The sequence below is a fragment of the Macrotis lagotis genome, chromosome 8, assembly GCF_037893015.1.
Source record: "Macrotis lagotis isolate mMagLag1 chromosome 8, bilby.v1.9.chrom.fasta, whole genome shotgun sequence".
Lineage (NCBI taxonomy): Eukaryota > Metazoa > Chordata > Mammalia > Peramelemorphia > Peramelidae > Macrotis > Macrotis lagotis.
This window is the reverse complement of record NC_133665.1, coordinates 184,533,068-184,554,228: the sequence shown is the minus strand read 5'-3', so window position 1 is coordinate 184,554,228 and position 21,161 is coordinate 184,533,068. Positions and strand designations below refer to the sequence as shown.

The 21,161-nt window shown below is 41.1% G+C and overlaps 1 protein-coding gene across 1 annotated transcript in view; it reads right to left on the bottom strand.

The window, feature by feature from the left end:
* ERC2 (ELKS/RAB6-interacting/CAST family member 2) overlaps positions 1 to 21,161 on the bottom strand; it is a 1,119,475-nt gene that overhangs the window by 845,669 nt on the left and 252,645 nt on the right. Inside the window, 4 exon segments of the mRNA XM_074199159.1 lie at positions 2,017 to 2,055; positions 2,146 to 2,193; positions 8,475 to 8,528; positions 8,530 to 8,631. Of these exon segments, the coding sequence (XP_074055260.1) occupies positions 2,017 to 2,055; positions 2,146 to 2,193; positions 8,475 to 8,528; positions 8,530 to 8,631 (243 nt within the window).

Sequence of the window (21,161 nt, the reverse complement as noted above, 5' to 3'; positions counted from 1 at the left end):
TTAAATGTATGTTCTAGAGGTCTGTCATCTTGAATGGAAGCCACTCTCTGGGCTTCAAAATGAGGGGAATGGTCTCCACTGGGCCTCCAGTACTAAAACGGGTCTTCCCTTCTCACCTGCAGCAACGAGGCTGCAGGCCCAGAGGCAGGTTTTTATTCATGGAAAACTTTTCATTCTAGATAAAGCAAAACTAAGTCAGACACAGAGAACAGTGGAGAAATATGGAAAGGGATGAGCACTGGTTGGGGGGAGGGAGGATCCTGGGAGAATCAATCTTGATTCAGCCACATCCCATCAGGAAGATGTTCTCTGGAGAGCCCTTCCTCCACCTGGTCTCATTTTCCTTCTCCATAAAATGAGCGAGGTCATGGTGGAGGACAAGGGGTGGGGAAGACACATTTAGACCTGCTCAATGTGTGTGGGGTGGGCTTCAATATTTGTTTTTGTTTGTAACAAGGCAAACTTCACTGGGAATGAGAAAGGAGTTGGGGGGGATAGTCTCAAAACTAAGGGGAAAGGAAGGGAAGGGAAGGGAAGGGAGTGGAGGGGAGAGGAGGGAAAAAAAGAGAGAGAGGCAGAGACAGAAGCAGAGACAGAGACAAACAGAACAGACAGAGGGTCACAGAGACAGAAAGTATCTGAGGTAATGTTTGACCTCAAGTCCAAGCTCGGGGCCTGAATGAGAGAGATGAAGTGTGGTTTAATGGAAAGAGAATAGGATTTAAGGGGAGTAGGTCTAGGCTTCAATCCTGATTCTTCATGCTTATACTTATGTGACTTTTGGTGGGCTGCTTCATCTGCTGGGGCCTCATTTTCCCCATCTGCAAAGGTAAGGGCAGGACCAGATGACCTCCAAAGTCCTTTTCTGCTACAAATCTGGAGACTCTACAATGGGACGGAAGCCTGGAATTACCCAACTGGCTCCACCACATGGGTGGTTCTGCTGACACTTGGGGCTTCCTTCCTCTATTGGGGTGCCATGTTGAAATGGAAGCAGCCACAAGAGAAAGCCATCATGGCAGAGGAAGACCAAAGGCAAGAGCCAAGGTGCCAGAGCTGCTGCTTCTGGTTCACACCTGGGTTTTTCCCATCTGGTGAAGGATAAGTGTGGAAACTCTCAGCACTAAACAACAGGGAGAGTCCTGGCTTTCCAGGCAGAAGATCTTAGGCTTAGAGACCTGGTTTTACAAATGAGGAAACTGAGGCTCAGAGACATTGTCATTGGTCCATGGTCATGTTGCTAATAAGTATCAGAAGCAGAATCTGAACCTGCTTCTTTCTGACTCCAAGTCCAGTGTTCTGTGTATTAATTTACCTCTAATTCTTAGCAATTGTGGGCTCAAAGGTAAAAGACTTACCTCTCTGAGACTCAATTGCTTCATCCTTTAGAACCAGAGGGTTCACCCATTTGATCTCTGAGGACCATCATACTTCTACCTCCCTAGTCTGGGAATGATGCAGACCCACCATTTGGCTATGACCCCCAGTCTTAGGGAATCACTCTCAGCTGGGGAAGTCGCCCAGGACTATGCAGTCAGTGGGTATCAGAGGCAAGACTGGCATCCAGATCTTTGCATCTCCATGGCTGACTCACTTCCCATTGGGCCACCCCAACTATAATAATAACTCATATTTATATAGATTTTTTAAGGTTTATAAAATACCACATATCCATATCCACATATTTCTATATTTCCTTGATCTGGCCCTCATAATGACCTTGGGAGATAGGTGCTATTTAGTATATATTATATTGCCATTTTAGAAATGAGGAAACTGAGTTAAGATGAACTGACTTGTCCCAACCAATGAGTGTCTGAGGCAGAATTTGAACTCAGATCTTTCTGACTCCAAGTCCAGCATTCTGTTGAGGTAGCCTAGGGAATGGGGGCAAGAAGTCAAATTTGAACCCAATCCTCAGTCCTTCCACCCCACTGTCCCCTGATGTTTCTCAGGGGCTGACGACGAGCCACAACCCCAGGCGCAGCCTGGCCCGCCCAGCCTCAGCAGGATGACAGCCTTTACCTCCGTCTGCAGGATGGCCGCCCGCTGCTCCTTGGCGGTCAGTGACTCTTTGAGCACCTCAATATGCTGCTTGCAATCTGAATTCTGGTTGCTGAGGGTTTCAAGCTTGGTCTGTAAGGCGAGAAGTTCGGACTCCTTCTTGGAGAATTCTTGTTTCAACTGATCCACCTGAAACAATAACAAGCTGCTGTCAAAGGCTGGAAGGGAAGGGTCCCAGAGGGCCCCAGGGCCCCCTTTCTTGGTTTGGATGTGGTGCAGCAGCTCCAGGGGGCTGTCAGGTGGAGAGGAGCCGGCTGGGGCCTCAGGCAGGCCCTCCACTCAACCAACATATGAGTGGGCATCCTCCCATGCCTCCTCCTGGCACCCCAGAAACTGTCCCTTTACACCCAAACACTTGGCAGAGTCGGTGAGATAACTGGGTGACCTTGGGTAAGTCATTTAACCTTCCTGGGACTCATTGTTCCCATTCGAAAGAGCTGGTCCTGCCCTATAAGATCGACGACCCCAGGAATAAGTGGTCACTTGGATGCAGGTGTGCTCAGCAGAGAGCACATTCTTGAGTCATTTAGATTATTCCCCATTTAAGAAAAATCAAGTGTCTCGGACCAGGCCACATGGATCAGAAGGACTAAGGAAGGATTCACACTCAGATCTACTAACTCTCCACCAAAGGTGCCAACGGAGCTTCCGATTGACCGACAAAGAAGTGAGCTTCTCATCACTGGAAGGAGCCAAGCTCCCTGCTCCAGGGACAGGACAGGGAAGCTGCCCCTAGGGAGCTGGCCCAGCTGCACCCTCAAACTGCCTTAACTCTCAGGATCCATCTGCACCCTATTTCTATGTGGTGTCCTCCAGGCTCCCAGGGGATAGTCAGTCTCTGTCTGTCTCTCTCACATATAGACACACAGAAAGACACACACACACACACACACACACACACACACACATACAAGTGTGTGTGTGTGTCCCATGGGGAAAGAGAAAGCCAGACCCCAGGAAACGAGAAGTCTATCAGCCTCTATTCCCCTTTAACTCGCTGTCTTCAGGCAGCTGGGAAGCCAGGGGTCCCAGGTCCCAGGTCCCAGAGCACAGGTGGCCATCAGGTGGCCCCACGTTCCAACAACCTCAGATACCAGCGGGGTGACCCTGGGTCAGTCACTTAACCTCCACAACAGCCTCAGAAAGGACAGAAGGCCACCAGAGGCTGTCTTGCTAGCCCAGTCCTATGGAGCTTGGGTCTTCCACATGAAATAAATTTACCTCAAATAATAACTAAGGGAACTTCCAAAAGGGGCCTTTTGAAGAAGAGATTCTCCTAAGCCCCTCAAGGATTCATTTGCTAGAGAAAGAGCGCCCAGGACATGTCTCTGGCCTCCTCTGATGCCTCTTTGCCTTCGTCAACCCTGGAAGAGCATGACGGATCAAATACTGGGTTTGGAATCAGAAGACTACTCTTCCCTCTATTTGCCCCATCCCCTTATCTGTAAAATGGGTTGGAGAACTGCTCCAGTATCCATGACAAGAAATTCTCACCCCAACAACACTGGAGGCCCCGGAAAGAACACTGTCTGGAGTCAGGGCCCGGGGTTCAGATCCTGCTTCTGAGACTACCTGCGTGACCCTGGGCAAGTCATTGTCACCTCCCCAGGTCTCAGTTTCCTGATCTATACAAAGAGCTACATGTCCTGTAATATTCCTTCCAGTCATAATTCTATGACACCATGATGCTGGTGAGGGAGGAGGAGAGCCGGGAGTGGGGGAGGAGGCAAATATTTTTAATATTTTTAAGAGAAATGCAATATTCTTGCCTCCTGGACTAATATCCTTCCATCTACCTTAAGGATGGGAGATGTTCCTCCTTATAGCAGTAACTGAATAAAAATGAAAATGGATGGAGTCAGAAATGCCAGTCTGCAGAAAGCTGCGAAAGGCAAGGAGAAGCCAGGGCTGAATGATGTCACAGGTTCTAGAAGGGGCCTGGGCAAGCATCATACCCACTCCATCTTCCCAAAGGTTCCTCGCCTGGCTGTCTGAGAGCCCTCGAGAGCCCCACCAGAGAAGGGCCTGCCAAAGAAAACAGCTTCTTTGTCATCCCCAATTCAGCCCTCACATCTCGAAGGGTGTATGCCAAAGATGTGGTGGCCTGGGAGAGGTGAAGGGGCTCCCCAACTGTCAGAGGTGACTGAGAAAACATGTTTGAAACCCAGAACAAAGGGGCTGATCAAGGAAGGCAGCCAAGGGGCATCACAGGCAGATGCTGGGGGACCCTCCTGATGAGGCTCCTCTGGACTGGGAGAGAAAGAACAAGTGAGGCCAAGGATGACAACCTCCCCAGAGGGAGGCACCCACGGCACACTCCACTCTCCAAGGACAAATGAAGCAGAGTGGAGAGTACTGGGCTTTGAATTGGCAAGACCAGGGTTCAAGTGTCTTGTTCCTGGACTATCCAGATGGCCAGAGTCCTTGGAGAGAAGTGAGCATTATTGGGTAGTGAGGCCTTTGAATGCCAAGGGCATTGTGCATTTGATCCTAGACAATGGGCATGCTCAAAGAAAAACAATGAAGGTTCTAGGTTACATCCTCCCAGCACAGATGGACACCTTAAGAGGGAAAAAGGTCAAGGTAACAGTTCTCAAATTACCAGGATAAATTTTTCCACTGTGACCTTGGGCTTCCCGTCAAGGGCATCTCTGAGTCCTCCAAAAGGAAAGAACAAGGAGCCACCATCATCCTGCATTCACCTGGAGCTGCTTCCTGGGACCAGAGACCTGACAGGGAGGACCTGATGCTCTGAACCCCATCATGGTGCCCTATGTTGCCCTCATTGGGGAGAGCTTCCCTCAGCTCCATGGATCCAGCTGATTCCTGGCCTAATACCCTTCCATCCACCCCAACCTCCGGGGGACCATCAACAATCCTAACAGCTCCTGCTTCTGGCCAAGGCAGGTCAGTCAAGTCCTCTAGGCTCCACCCAACATCCCTGACACTTACCAAACCAAAACCTTCCTCTCTGGTCACCATCTGCCCCGTTGGAGTATAAGCTCCTTGAGGGAAGGGACTGACTCCCCTTTATATCTGACCCCCCCCCCCAGCACATGGTACATCACACACCCTTCATTAATGCTTTAAGGACAGCTAGGTAGTGCAGTGGATAGAGCACTAGGAGAACCTGAGTTCAAATCCGGTCTCAGACAATAATTACGTAGCTGTGTGACCTTGGGCAAATCACTTAACCCCACTGCCTTGCAAAAATTAAAAAAAAAAAATCAATGCTTTACATTCAGTCAGACATGGGGTTAGATGGGGACATTCAAGTTCTGCATGCACACACATACATGTGTATATGCATAGGTACATATGATTTTGTGTGTCATGTGTGCATTGTGACATGTGACCATGTGTGTATATGCACCCACCAATCTTGAATGCATGCATGTGGTTGTATGATTTATGAACATCTGTATAGTATATAGAGAATTGTGTTAAAAGAATTGATTTCTATTATTATATACTTTATTTTATGCATTTGGATTATATTAATCTGAGAAAGGGACTACAGGCATCACCAGATGACCAATGAAGGGGTCTCCTTGGTAAAAACAAAGGTGAAGAAGCCATGATTCCACTCAATCCCTTCCTTCCACGGAGACCCAGGGTGGGTAAGTAACTTACCCAAGGTCACAGAGCTGGTGACCAAGGCAGGCTGTGTGTAGGGTCCTTGGATTCCCAACCCAGCCCTCTCTCTCTCTCTGTTTCTGCTTCCCCATGAGACCTTCTACTTGAGAAGAGCCTGGAATGTCAGTTCTAATAACAATAATGCACATTGGGGAGAGAGAATTGATTTGATTAATTCTGCGTCTTGAAAGAAATGAAGCTCACCCTAGCAACAGAGCAGCATAATTACACGTGGCTGTCTCGGCCTTAATCAAGTTCTCCTTCTGCTCCTTTCATAAGAAAAACCTTGACTAAATAATCTTTGTGTTTCTGATGACCTGAAAGCCTTAGGGCACACAAAGAGCCTTGTCTGGCCATCCACCACTGGCGAATCCTGGGCTCCCCAGCGTGGCGTTGGTCCCTGACAGCCAGACCAGGATGGCCTCTCCACTGACAGAGATCATGATAAGAGGCAGAATGAGGATCTTCTGGTGACATCCTTAATGGCAAGATGATGAACAGGGCTGCTGAGAGATGTGAGGAGGTGGGCATGCCCTCAGGGTGGGGATGCTCTTATCTGCTGAGCCATCAGAGCTTCCCAGCCCAAACACACCAGACACATGGCCTTTCCATCATCTCTCAGCCTTCCTGGACAGACAGAGCCCTCATCCTGCACAAACTCCTCTGACACAAGGGATGGACCTCCAATGCAGGGTCCCCAGATGGCCAGAAAAGGGCTATTGAGGAAAATGGAGCTTTCCTTTCGTAGGAGTGGCAATGGAATCCTTCAGAAACAATCTTTGTCCAGTGACAAGTTCATCTAGACAGCCAAATGGCTAAATCTCCAAAATCTCCATTTGTTCTGATTGGGGTGGGGGGAGTACAGCAATTTAAAGACACTGACTCTCCTGATTTCAGTTCAAAGCCCAGCTCTTAACTACTGTCACGAGGCTGAGTGAGTCATGTGACTGTTCTGTGACTCAGTTTCCTCTCTGTAAGAGAGTTAGGGACTAGATGGTCCATGAGCCTAGAACCTGAGTTCCAACCCCATTTCATACATCAGATGCCATTTGCAGTTTGTTCATTGATGAAATGAAGAGCTCCTCCCAGTTCTGAATCTATGGTCCATATTTCAACACAAGTGCCATTTGTTAGCAGAGGACCTGGGTTTGAATCCCAGGAAGCACCTCTGAATTCTTGGCTGGGTGACTTTGGGGCTCTTCCACCCAAAAAATAAATAAATAAATAGATAGATAGAATGGTGGCCGATTCAATGGCCCAGGAGACCAGCTCTAGATCCATGATGCTGTAACATTTGCAAGAAACCCACGTACAAAGAGAAGGCACTGACTGGTCCTCCCTTTGCAACTGTCTCTATTTTTGATTTGAAAAAAAAATCCCCCCTCCCCTACAGTGTTCTCACAGAAAACCACACTAATTGAACACTCCTTCTCTTTATAAAGAAATAAATAGGATTTGAACCTGGAACAAGAACAGAGAAGCAATCAAAGCTTATGGTAATGCAAAGATCTGCTGATTTACGAGGAAATACCCTTGAGACAGAGAGACACACACACAAAAATGATAGTAGCCAAAAGATCTGTTTGAGGCTCCTCTGATGAACAAATGAAAATTAAATGGAGAAAAAATGAAATAGATCTGCCCTGCAGGATGCTAGAAAGGGGAATGGTTAAAAAAAGAAATAAAGAAATAAAAAGATAGGGGAAAGAGAAGAAAAAGAAGAAAGAGGGAAGGGAAGAGGAAGGAAGAAAAGGGAAGATGGAAGGAGAAGGGGAGAAAGAAGGTCAATATTTCAGATTTTAAAAAAAAAAGGCAGGGGAGTAGGAAGTTAGTGTCTCCACTACTCTATCAACATTCCACAGCAACGGCCAAAAACAAAGAACATCAGAAATATATAAACTGATGATTCTGAAATCAAGGAAAAAAATAAAGAAAAATCCAAGAGAAGAGAACCAGGGAAGGCTGGTAGACCTTCCAGTGTGGAAATTCCCACTAATTCAGATGGGTAATACATCCATTACTTGCAATCTTAGAGCTGCCTAGGACACCAAGAGGTTAAATGCTTTGACATATAGCCAGAATGGTCCAGAGGCAGAATTGGAGTCTAGGTCTTCTTTGCTTTTGAGGTCAAGTTGGTATCCTACACACACACACACACACACACACACACACACACACACAAACACAAACACAAACACACACACACACACACACACACATATATATATATATATATATATGTAGTATTTGTACTAACATTTATACACACATATATACACCCAAAGAAATATATTGCACGTTATTATACAAAAAGCACTATTACTATTATACTGTCAGAATACTTCTCTAATGGAAACATTTCTTTTTGTTTAGTTGTTTCAGTCCACATTAAAAGCATGACACTCATAGAAAAAATAGGGATTAAAGTATTTCCCTCCAGTGACTAAGCCTCTATATTGCTCAAAGTCTCCAACTGTTCCACAAGAATTATAAAGAATATAGCTCTCAAACTGAAAAATGCCTCGGAATCCACTCCCCCATTTTACATTTGAGGAAATCAAGGTCCAGGAAGCCGAGGCCATTGCCCATGAGAAAGTAGGATTGAACTCGGGTTCTTGGTCTATTGAGCCACCAGACTCATACCTCAATAACCACTGAACTCTACAAATGACCATCAATGTTGGAAGGGCCCAAAGCAACTTCATTTCTCAAAGCCTCCATCCCACTTCCCAGGGTGGTCTGGCCCCCCAAAAGCTAGGCTCATGGGCCCATACCTTGTTCTTCATGAACTTGGAATGGCTCTTGTAGACCTCCACTTGTTTAATCTCTTTCTTCACGTTCCTCCGTGTTAAGGACCCCATTGGCTTTCAGCATCTGGATCTCATCCTCCAGGTCTCGTATATTCCGCTCCAGAGAAGCAATTTTTGTATCCTGTCATGGAAAAACAGAGAGAAAATGTTCCATTCAGCACAAGATGGAATAGAATGGCAGGGAGTGATCCTTGGAATTCAAATACACTTCACTATGAAGCATAAACAGCCCTAAACACAGAAATAGACATGTATTAGGCAGGGAAAGAAAGCATTTTTAAGTATTTCCTACATTGTGGATACTATGTTAAGCAGGAGGGATACAAAGAAAGAAAAAAATCTATATTAGAATACATCTGTGTAAGCATAGAGTCTATAGAGATAACATACCTCCACAAAGAGATATGCTTTCATATATCCATATAAGACCTGTTATTTTAAGAAATATGCTAATCAAAGCTAGATTAGAATGTCTATACAGAGATTTATTTCTATTTATTAACATATCTATAATCCTGATAAAATATCTAATGCTATATTAAATGTTTATATGTATATCTATACAGATATCCACACATATATAAATATATTCTCATATATATATATATATATATATATATATACATCTATATTTTTTATTTCTGTGTATTTATGGCAGTAGTGGTTCAGATGATAGAATTCTGGACTTGGAATCAGGAACACTTAAGTTCAAATCCTACCTCAGATCTTTATTAGCTGAGTGTACTTAACATCAGTTTGCCTCAGTTTCCAAATCTGTAAATTAAGGATAATAAAGCACCTACCTCTCAGGGTTAAGGATCAGATAAGATTTGTAATTTGTTACTGTTTGTTGCTATTGTTGGGTCATTTCAGTCCTGTTCTATTCTTTGTGATTCCATGTGAGTGTTCTTAGCAAAGAAAGTGGAGTGGTTTGCCATTTCCTTCTCCAGGTTAGTTTAAAGATAAAGAAACTGAGGCAAACAGGGTTAAGTGATATGCCAAAAGTCAAATAGCTAGTAAGTGTCTAAGGGCAGATTTGAAGTCAGGAAAATGAATCCTTTCTGTAAATCTTTTTGCAAATATTAATTTGTTAATAAATGTCTGTTTAAAAAGAATCTTATACTTTTATGATCATGGAAATGATGTTATTCTAGTTAGACACCTAAATTTGCCTAGACTTGTCATATCTCACTGAGGACCAAATTTACCAGGCAAGTCAAACAGCAAATATATTCTAGAAAAAAGGGAGAAGATGATGACAAGGATTACAAAGACTCCTATTACTACTATTGCTATCGATGATGAGAACAATGAGGAATGGTGAGGAAGAAGAAGATGATGATCATAACTGCTGACATTTGTGGTATTTTTATAGTTTACAGAATAGTCGCTCTGAGACCATCACCTCATTTGGGCCTCCCAAAAAACACCCTACTGGGATAGTTACTAGAACAAGTTTCATTTTCTGCATTTCGTGGACAGAAAACCTAACTCATCAGTGATTTAATTAAAATTAATTAAAAATACTTAAATTAAAAAATCAAAAATCAAAAGCACCTCTTTCTAGAACTGAAAGGGACTTCAGAAGCCAGTTGGCCAAACCCTCCTCTTTTTCAGATGAGGAAACTGAAGTCCAAGGAGGTTCCACAACTCTTCCAGGTCACATAGACAGTACATATCAGAAACAGGATTCGAAGCCATGTGCTCTGACCCAGAGTCAGGGCTCTTTCCCTTTTGGAACACTGTCTCATAAGTGCCAGAGTCATCCAGTACTTCACTCATTATCCATATCATACTGCCTAGCATTATTTATGTCAAAAATTTTACAATTTGGGACACAGTCCTCAAGTCTATATTTTAAAAATCACTTGTATCCATACAACAAAGTTTTGTCCACATATATTTCATAACTGAACTAAGGAAGGAAGGCAAGTTGAAATTTGGCTCTGGAAGTGGGTGAAAGTCAAGTCCACTGACATGGATCAAAATGGCATCTAGAAATAGACATCTAAGAGAAAAAGGCAAAGCACCATAATGAGTGTGGATGCTCTAAGAATGGCACAATGCAGAGGAGAGAGAATGGGTGAAGCCTGGAGAAGAGGTTGATACTGACAGGAGGCCAGGACTAAGGAGAATCTGGACCAAGCAAATCAGAATTAATAAGTTATTAATAGGAATTAATTAATTAACGAGACTTCCTTCCATGACCAATCACGCACAGGATTAATTATCTATCCACCAAGTGCTCAGTAGCACTGTGCATCAACGAGAAGGTACTGGAGCTAAACTTCAAAGACAGAAAGGGATTTTAATAGCAGAACTAATGAGATAGGGCATTCCAGGAATGGGGGACAGCCTGTGCAAATAGGAGTAGGAGGTACAGCAAATAAACTTTAACTTAGAGTTTAGGAAGAGAAAAGCCATAGCATCAGCCTGAAAAGGAAGATTGGGTAAAGGGCCAAATACGGTTGCCCGTGGAACTCATCAACAAGGAATTCAAGATACATGTGTGCAAAGAATGCAGGAAAAAAGACATAGAATCTAGGATGAATAAAAACAGAACCACAGTCCTCTAGGGAAGAGTGTAGGGAAGATGAGGCAAGGCTGGAGAGCAACACTCAGGTCAAGGAAAGGATTTTGCTTTTTGAGTCATGAAGGAAGGGGAAGAGGATAAAATGAGCACCACCAAAGCATTAAGACCACTGCTTTGAGTGGGCGCTTTGTTGTTCAGTCATTTCAGTCACATCTGACTCTTTGAGGCCCAATTTGGAGTTTTCTTGACAAAGACACTAGAGTAGTTTGCCATTTCCTTCTCCAGCTTATTTTACAGATGAAGAACTGAGTGGGTGGGTTGATGCTAATAAACAACAGTGGTTATTTTCCTCTATTTTCAATTCTAAAGAGAATTACCATCTTTTGAATAAAAAATAAAACTAAAAGAGTTAACTGGGAGTCAAAACCAGAAATAAGAGAGATGTTCAGAGAACACCTACATTTTCCTAAAATGTCCAATTCCCAAGCCCTGGATTCATTATGTCCCAATGTCATAAAGAGCTAGTTGATATAATGACTGATCTGGGGTTAGAAATCTTTGGAAGATCCTAAATAACAGATACTGAGACAAATTTCCTGATTTTCCACAAAGGGATGATAGTAGAGTCTGCCACTGATATGAAAGTGAGTTTCATTTGTGCCTCTAAAAAGATATAATAAATTATTAAAAGTGTGATTTGTGAACATTTCAAAAGAGAAAGCAATCATCAAGAACCAGAGTGACTTCATTGAGAATAGGTCATGCTCCACAAAGCACACTCTCTCTTTTTTTTAACCAAATAACCAGATTTATCAAATCTAAGAAATGATGAAGACATATTTTACTTGGACTTTCACAAATCATTTAATAGAAGCTTCATCCTATCTTTGTTGACGACATGAAGAAATATGGAATAGACACCTATACCACCATGTAAATTAGGAAATAGGAGAATGATAGAACCCAAAGAGTTCTCCACTGACTTCACTGTCATCTTGGAGGGATGTTGCTGATAAAGAGTCTCAGAGATGGAGGTTTAGTCCTGTGCTTTTTAACATTTTTATCACTGACTTGGATGAAGGCATGGAAGACATTCTTGCCAAATTTGCAGATGTTGTGAAGTGGGAAAAGAGAGCTGTCATGATGGATGAGGTTATCCAAAAAGATCTCTAAAGGCTAGAATGAGAAACAGAATTTATGGAGATGGAAATTATGAGGGATCAATGTAAAAGCTCTATGCTTAGTTGAAAAACTATCAATATTAAAAGTTCAGATCTGAAGAACAGCTCAAGTGAAAAAGATCTGGGAATTTCAGTGGACCATAGCCTCAACATGACTCAATAGCCAACAGTATTATGAGATCCAATAATGTTATTGATATCCTGATGTTTGTCCTTCATTATCAAATGAGATCATGGCATCGGGGAGGCAATGCCATGACAAGCACATGAACTGGATTTGAGTGAGGGGGGCTGTATTTAGTCACCAGCCTCAGTTTCTCCTCCAGAGTCATCTAAGTTCACTGGTCAGATATGAATTAAGATGCCTGGAGATGGCCCTGGATTCAAAGCAATCAGGATTAAGTGACTTTCTCAAGGTCATACAGCTAGTAAGAGTCAAGTGTTTGAGGTGGGATTCAAACTCCCATTCTCCTAACTCCAAGGTCAGTGTTCTATCTACTGCACCACCAAGCTTCCCTTATTTATATCTAGTCTAATGTTGAGAAAGGAATGTTGTCAGGAATGAAGGGTCAACATTTTGCTATTCTTTGTCCTGGCAAGACAACTTATTAAGTAGGTTTTTTTTTTTTTAATTCTAGACACACTTTAGGAAAGTTATTGACATTTGGAAAAAATTGTTAATAATAATAGTCATCTGAGTAATTGAAGGTTTTCAAAGGATTTTACATGCATAATGCTCACAATAGCAATAGGACAAGAATAAGACATTAAAGGTAGGCAAAGAAGGGACAAATTTATTCCTATATGCAAACAGCATTTTGGTTTACTTAGAAAAATGTATGGAATTAGCAAAGAAACTAGTCGCTGCCTACAAAATAATATTCCTCAAACAAACAATTTCTATATAACTACAAATCCCAAGAGACAATCACAGAAATAGAATTGATGACCTTCAGGGTCCCTTCTAGATCAAAGGCTCTGCCCTTATAACCACCATAAAAGAAATATTATTGTCCCCATTTTCCAGATAAGAAATTGAGGTTCTGAAAAGTAAACTGAGTTGTATAAGGGAGTATCTGGTCCTGGGTTGAAGTCCAGATCTCCTCATTCTAAGAGCAGCATAGTGCTGCCAAATAACTAGTCCTCTCCCATGTAAACTTCAATGCTGCTGGGTTCAAACAAGCAACAGATAATTATTAAGCACCAATGATGGACCAGGTCTGGTGGTGAGAGCTGGGGACTCAAAGACCAAAACAGTGCTGCCCTCAAGAAGTTTATATTCTAAGAGGGAGTCAATGTATAACTAGATACATACTCTAGGAAGTGTAGATAGGAGGACCCTACCAAGTGAGGCTTTTTACAGAAGGAGAGATGTTGGAAGAAAACCTAGGAAACCAATGAGGAAGATGAAGAGGGAGAGAATTTCAGGCTTGGAGGACAGGTCAGAGCAAAAGACATGAATTAGGACCAGTACAGAGGTCAATTCTACTGAAATAAAGCCTAAATGAAAGGGAATCAGGTGTAAAAAGACTGAAAAGTGTCATAAAGTCTTTATGTAGGAGATGGTACCCTGAGTTGTTCCTTCTGTTTGCCAATGTATTTATTTCTGAGACACATGTCAAGGATTCAGAAATGAATCTCACTATGTAAAAATTAGACAAAAAGGGTTTGTTTCAACAAGAACATAAGCAGGGTCCCCAAATCCTCTCCTTTTTTAAAGCTTAGTCTCAAATCACTTAAATGCTCATAATGAGTCTGAGATTACAATAAATGCTTTTGTTGACTGTTAAAAATATGATTACAGATCCTTCACATACTATGCCTTTTTTAAAACTTCAATTTATCACCAATGGGTGTAGAAACAGTTGATGTATGATGTTTGGCTGTTCTGAATTTGGCTTCCTACCAACACATAAGGTGTCAGTTAGCAATTAATGAAAATGCCATCTTTGAAAGGAGTTACATAGAGCTTTTCACTGGACTATTGGGAATCATATGAGACCAAGAAATCCCCAAATAGGTTGAAAGTTAAGTCCTATAACTTAGTGAAGGTTCATTGACCTCTTCCCACTGGAAGTTTAATTCTAATGGGAAGTAAAAAACAAATTTGTGAGATGGTTTTGGATTTAGGATAATTTTCCTAGACTAACGAACATCCTTTTCATTTTTATTCAGTCACAGGTGTTCTGTGTTATCTCAAGCTAGAAGAAGAATGAAAGGGTATTGTAGGAGACACTTCAGGAAGTATATGCTTTCTCTGTAATAATCCTGTCCCCATTTGGAAGACTGCTTCAAAGGAAGCAGAAATCGACCCTGGCAATCTACAGGAAGGATTGTGCCCAGCCAGAAAGAAATGTGAGAAAGTTATTTCAGTTCCCTCTAACAGTGGGAGATAAAGAAGACAAAGGGGATCTCAGGTTCAAAAGACAATGACCTTTGTCCTTGGACAAATGAGGCAATGGCCAGAAAAGCCAAGCAGCCGTGAAATGCAACTCCTGAAATGGGAAGCAAACAAAATGGCAGCTATTGCAATTGATTCTCCCATCCAGCTCATTTTGAGCAATTTCTTTTTTGCCACAAAAACCATTAAGATGAGAGAGACTGCTAAAATACTGTCATGTTAGATCATTCATCGTGTTACAAAAGTCTTAGTAGAGTTTTAAATTATTAGCTCCATTAAAGCTTAAAATAGCATTAAAGTTTGGGGGCACCATCCACTAGTCACTGTGCCTACCACTCATCTCCTTCTCCATGGCATAAGTTCTAGAAGATCTGACAATTCACCAAGATCCACACTCCCAGTTTTCCAAGGAAGAAGGCAATTTTGAACCAGGAGACTCCCACTCTGCTAGTAAGTAGAGAGCCACAACTTACATCAGCTGAACCCCAAAGGCTGAAGATTCTCTTTCCGGAGACCTACTAGTATCTATAATGAGGATGTACTCTCCTTTCTCAATAAATGTTACAAAAAGCCCAGATATTTCTAATGCAACAACCAATCACTCAAAAGAATAAACTAGATATGAGCAAGTTTTTAACTGGGAAGAAGTGAAATCTTGTGCTCAATGATGAAATCAATTAAGCCACATAGGAGATATGTTTGGATTCATAAAAGAATCAAACATACCTCTGAGTCTACATATAGCACAATTAAGCATTGCATCAGGAGTATTTAGCTAAAGGTCAATCTAGTTATGGGCAAGAATAAAAGGAGAAATGGAGCTCTCCCCTGCCCCACCCCTTTGAAGATTTTGTGAATTTTGAAAGGTCAGAAGTCTTGGGATTTCCCATCAAGGCTGGTAGTGGGGTATGCCCCCAAAACTATAGCTGATAACAAAAGACAATGATAAACACACCTAGCTCAAGGTAGACACTCCCAAGAAAGTAAACTTAGGGATTCCAAAATGGCACCAAATAATCACATAGGAGTTAAATAACTTGGTCACACAACCTGCATATGTCTGATTTAGTATTTGAACTCCATTCCTGACTCCAAGTCAAACCATCTACTGTTAACCAAGTACATGAGACATTTTGTTGTCCACTGCACCTCAGAGAAATGCATTACATATATGGACACATCTGACCTACCCAACATCAGAGGAATAGTTCAAAGGATCATGTTATGGAGAAGAAAACTAAGATCCAGTGATGCTGGATGACTTGCCGAAGGGCATGAATCTAGTAAATACAGGAATCTTGTCTTCAGTTTATTGTAATCATCTAAACTTCAGTAGTCCATGAAAAGAAAGTGTTGAGTGTGGTTTTTTTTCTGTAACTTTTTTTGGGTCCAAATACATCTGTCTATTGTATTATTTGTTTGAGGTATTTTTCAAATTTCATTTTATATTTCAATTTCTTGTTTCATTTATAGTTTATGTAGGTTATAATGAAATAGAGTAAGCCCACAAACCAATAGCCTTTTTATCTTAGCTGAGGTCTACATCAAAAAAGTCCCTTACAGAATTAACATAATTTTATGGCTATTCAGAAGTCAATGCAAGGTCTTTTCTTCCTTTAATCTACCTGGATAAATACTTTCCTTCATTTTGTTAAAGCAGATTTGAATTTAATATGATCAATGAAGTTATTTAGAGGAAAGTATTTGAAAGACTAACAAGAAGAGAACAGTGAAAGGAGTAAGGAGAAAGTCAAGGAAATGGAGCCTGGAAGTCCCGGAATAATTCCTTCATATTTGAGGAGCTTTCACAAGGGAGCCCTCTCTTAACCCAATCATTTTAATTGTTATTCCAATATTTCCAGGTTGTTTTCTATCCTTGAGGAAACTCTCATCTCACCCAAGTGGGTTAATATGGAAACCCATCAGAAGATGAAAGAAGACATTGGAAATCTCAGAGAGAATGAGTTCACTGATGAGGAAGAAGACATAACTTTTCAGTTTTTAGTATGTGTCCTCTTCTTCTAAGAAGCATTATCTTTGGCCTCAAAAGCAAAGAGCAGGAACAGCTAATAAGGAAGTAACGTTGTTGTTGTTCAGTTATTTCAATCATGTCTGACTCTCTTGGGGTGATTTGCCATTTTCTTCTACAGTTCATTTTATAGATAAGGAAACTGAAGCAACAGGATTAAGTGAGGCTGGATTTGAACTCAGGTTTTCCTGACTCCAGGCCCAGTATTCTAGATAGAATAGATAGCACCACCTAGCTACCTTTACAAATGATACCCAAGATAAATAAAAACATAGTAAAGGAATACCTTCATAAGTTAAAAGTAATATAGATGAGTGAATTATAATAAAGGATACTGAAAGAAAAGGAGAATTTGATTATATTTTTAATTCCAGATAAGTTTCATCATTTTTTTGTGAGGCAATCAGGGTTAAGTGACTTACCCAGGATCACAAAGCTACTAAGTGTGAAGAGTGTGAGATCACATTTGAACTCAGGTCCTCTGACTCCAGGGCTAGAAGCCTATCCACTGTGCTACCTACTGTACCTCGGCTTCATCCTACTCATGTCTGGACTCCTCTCCTCTAGCCCCAATATGTGCTGCTCTCTCTGTCTCTGTCTGTCTGTCTGTCTGTCTGTCTCTCTCTCTCCCCTCCCCCCCCCCCACTTCTGAAAATCATGGTCCTGGGGAAAGAATGACAACCCAGCAGGAAAGGAGAGCTTCAGGGTAAATGGGTCTTCCAAGTGTAACATGTTAGAAGAAAAAAGTTTCTAAAACCTTTCCCCCCACAAGTCAGAAAGGGAGGCAATGGAAATATCATTGCCCCAACTAGACCAAGGAGAAAAATGGAGAATCCAAGAGGTTAACTAAATTATGCTCATCCACCTGTAGATATTCCGCCTCAGATCTGCCGGTTTCAAGACCAATCCTCCATCTCACAACAGCATGATCCCCCCAAGGAGATTGTGAGGACCCAATAAGATCAAATATGTAAAGTGCTGAGCATATCTTAAAAGTCTATATAAATGAGGGGCAGCTAGGTGGCACAGTGGATAAAGTACCAGCCCTGGAGTCAGGAGTACCTGGGTTCAAATCCGGTCTCAGACACTTAATAATTACCTAGCTGTGTGGCCTTGGGCAAGCCACTTAACCCCATTGCCTTGTAAAAAAAAAAGTCTATATAAATGCTATAGTCACATGTAGGATTGGCAGCAAAATTTCCTGACTGGGTAACAGGCCTTGGTACCACAAGTCCCACCTCTAAAATAAGGGTTCTCTAGGGAGGCAAACTATGGACCTCCCCCCCAGTCCTCCAGGCCAGTGGTGAAAAACTTAACTGGAAAGGGGGCCACTCAGCTCTACCTTGCTGCTGACATATTATGTTAGAAAAACACAAATTAACATCATCTATGCTCTACAGTGCTTTTTTATTTTATTAAATATTTCCTCATTTTATTTTGATCTCTAGAGTTGTGGGGCCCTTAGCCTCCTGTTAGACCCCTCTACTCCAGACCACTCTCTAAAACAAATGTTCTTAACCCCTTCAGTGTTACAGATCTCTTCAACAGTCTGGTGAAGACTCCTGGACTCCTAAAGAAAATATTCAATTTCAATTAGACAGTCTAAAAATCATAAAGGATAGAGGAGTAGCTGAGCTCTACTGGCAAAGAATTTACTTATGAGAAATTCCCTACCTGTGTTACATATCACAGTTCTATATTTATGCCTGCATATATGCATATACCCAGAGTCTCAATAAAGCATCAATAAAATGAGGTAAGACATTTATTCTATGTCACTAGATTGTTGATAGGAAAATGCTTTGCAAATTCTGGAAATGAATTATTGTCATTTTATCAGGATATAAATAATGGTAGTAATGACAATAACAAAAATAAAATTCAAGATAAATTAACAGAAGAAAAGTTTATGAAGGTGATAAGAAAGCAAAGGGTTTTTTGTTACTGTCGGTTGAGTTAAAATAAACATTTAAAAATCAAACTGCAAACCCAATCCCAAATTATATACATCTCCATGTCCAATATATGTGCTCATTGCCTACATAAAACATACATAGTTACATGGATGCATACCACTAATCAAAATGACATTGGAGACCCTATTCTCCCTGATGGGGTGCCATGACTTTTCCTTCTGAACATCAAACATGATAGTCCTGTTACACTGATAAACAGATTTTGTTCCTCTCTAGGAACAGCAGAACACTGTGGGGGAAGGAGGGAGGGAGTAGGTGGGAAATCAGAAAGGCAACACAACTGAGTCATCCGCTGTGACAGTTGGGCCATTGCTGAGTGTCACCATGTACTCTCCTTCCACATGTACTAAGATGGGATCAGAAATTCAATACAAAAGATGAATGCCAATATCTTTTCTTTTCATTTTAACAAAGGGTCCTCAGAGTGCCCACAAAATCTTCCAGTTTGGTGTGTTCTGTGCTTCAATCCAGGACATGGCAGAAAACAAGTGACCCAAAAAGGGTCAACTTAGTCTAAAGAAGACATGATCCAATGGGAAGGAAATGTCCCTGCCTAATTATATTACCCTCTATTTAAAATAAAACATGAAACTATTATTACTGGACACCACAGATTCTGGTTGGCTTCCCTTTTAAAATCTCTCTCACTGGAGATGGGAGTAGAACTTTCCAAACCTACAACCTTTGGCCATGTAGAGCTAGGCTGTCTCTGGAAGGATTTATTGTGTGGGGCTAACCACTGTTCTAAGGGGCCAAGTTAATCACTAGAGACAGAAGGAAAGGTTTGGCATGAAAAATGTTAAAAAAAAAAAAAAAACGAACTCATGGCTCATCATGGTGGTGAGTCGGGTTTTATTTTTTGTTTTAATCATCAGACCTTGAAAAAATGAAAACTGTAGCATAAGAAGATATAAACTGGCCTTTTATAAGTAGAAATCACTCAAATGATTTTGTTGGTGTAAAAAAATACTAAAAGAGATTTCATTATGGTTCAGCTCATAATTTTTTTTTTCTTTTTACTGTAATCTATTGAGATCTTCTTCTTTGGTAAGCCTTCATTTTCTAAAAGGGCCCAGGACTGGTTGCTCTCATTCTCCTCTAGGCCTGTTCCTGACTTTCTGTATTTTAGCACAGAGGACCTCCCCACCTCTCTTTTCTGCTCCCTTTTATGTACTATTGTCCAATAGAATAAAAGCTCCATGAGGACCAGGACTATTTTGGTCATTATAACTGTAATTTGTATCCCCAGCAATTAATGCATTGTCTGGATCATAGGATGTGCTTAATAACTATTTCTCTATTTTTTCTATGTTAAGAAAGAGAGAAATTGTAAACTGTAAAATTATAATGGCCAACTTTGTCCCAAAGTAGTAGGTATTTCTTCCAGTTTCTCTGCAGAGCTGGAGGTCATAGATGGAGAAAACTATATACATTGTCAGAGATTTTCAATATATTGTTTAGTTTTGTGGAACTAGTTTTGGGGTTCCCCCCCTCTCTTTTTTCATTCTTGGCTCCAAGGAATGGCTTACCAAGAAGAGGAGAGAGGTGAAATAATTGGAAATTTAGTTCATATTTTAAAAAAGCTATCAATAAAGTTGTATTTTAAAAATTCATCAATAAAGTCAAATTGTGATCAAATGAAGTAAAAGAAAGAAATAGGGACCAAAGTAAGAGAAGTGGAAAGTGAGGGAATATGGATTTGGAACATGCTCTATTACTTTATACTTTTTCTAGGTGCTGGTTAGTTTTTCTGAACTTTTTTCTTCTTTTTTTCATCTTTTTTTAAAAGGTTTGCTCTCTAAAGGAAGAATTTAAGTGATATTAAAACAAAAGAGAATAGATAGATAGATAAAATAGACAGCTAGATAGATTATAGAAAGGTAGATGGGTAAATATACATAGGACATATACATAGAGACAGTGATAGATGATAGAGAGATGAGATAAAGATAGATGATAGGCAAAGAGAGATGATAGATAAGACAGCTAGAGATGACAGAGAAAGACAACTGATAGATGAGATATAGATAGCTAGATAGATGATAAATGAAAAATAGAGGGATAGATAGAGAGATGGGTAAATAGAGATAGAGAGATAAGCAGGTTAGATGATAGAGAAATAGATAAGATAGATAGATAAATAGATGACAGAGGGAGAGAAAACATAAAAGAGAGAGGCACAGAATGATAAGAAAGAAAGAATGGTCAACAGTATGAAATGCCAAGGAACATGAAGACTGAAGAAGAAAAATACAGAGATAGATAAAAGCCATTAGCAACTTCAAAGAAATTCCCCAAATTCCAGCCCCATAAATTGTTTCCTTAAGGTAAGAAGACAACTCTCAAGGGTCCCCACATTTATGAAAGCACATGATGGCATGCTAAGTACAAAATGATTTCTATTTGGCTTAAGGGCACACTGTGTTCTAGTCCTATTCCTTCTAAACATCCTATTTATGTTTAATTTAAGAAAAAAAAAAACCTCTCCCATCTCTTGCCAAGTCAGCTTGGCACAACAGAATGAGCCCATG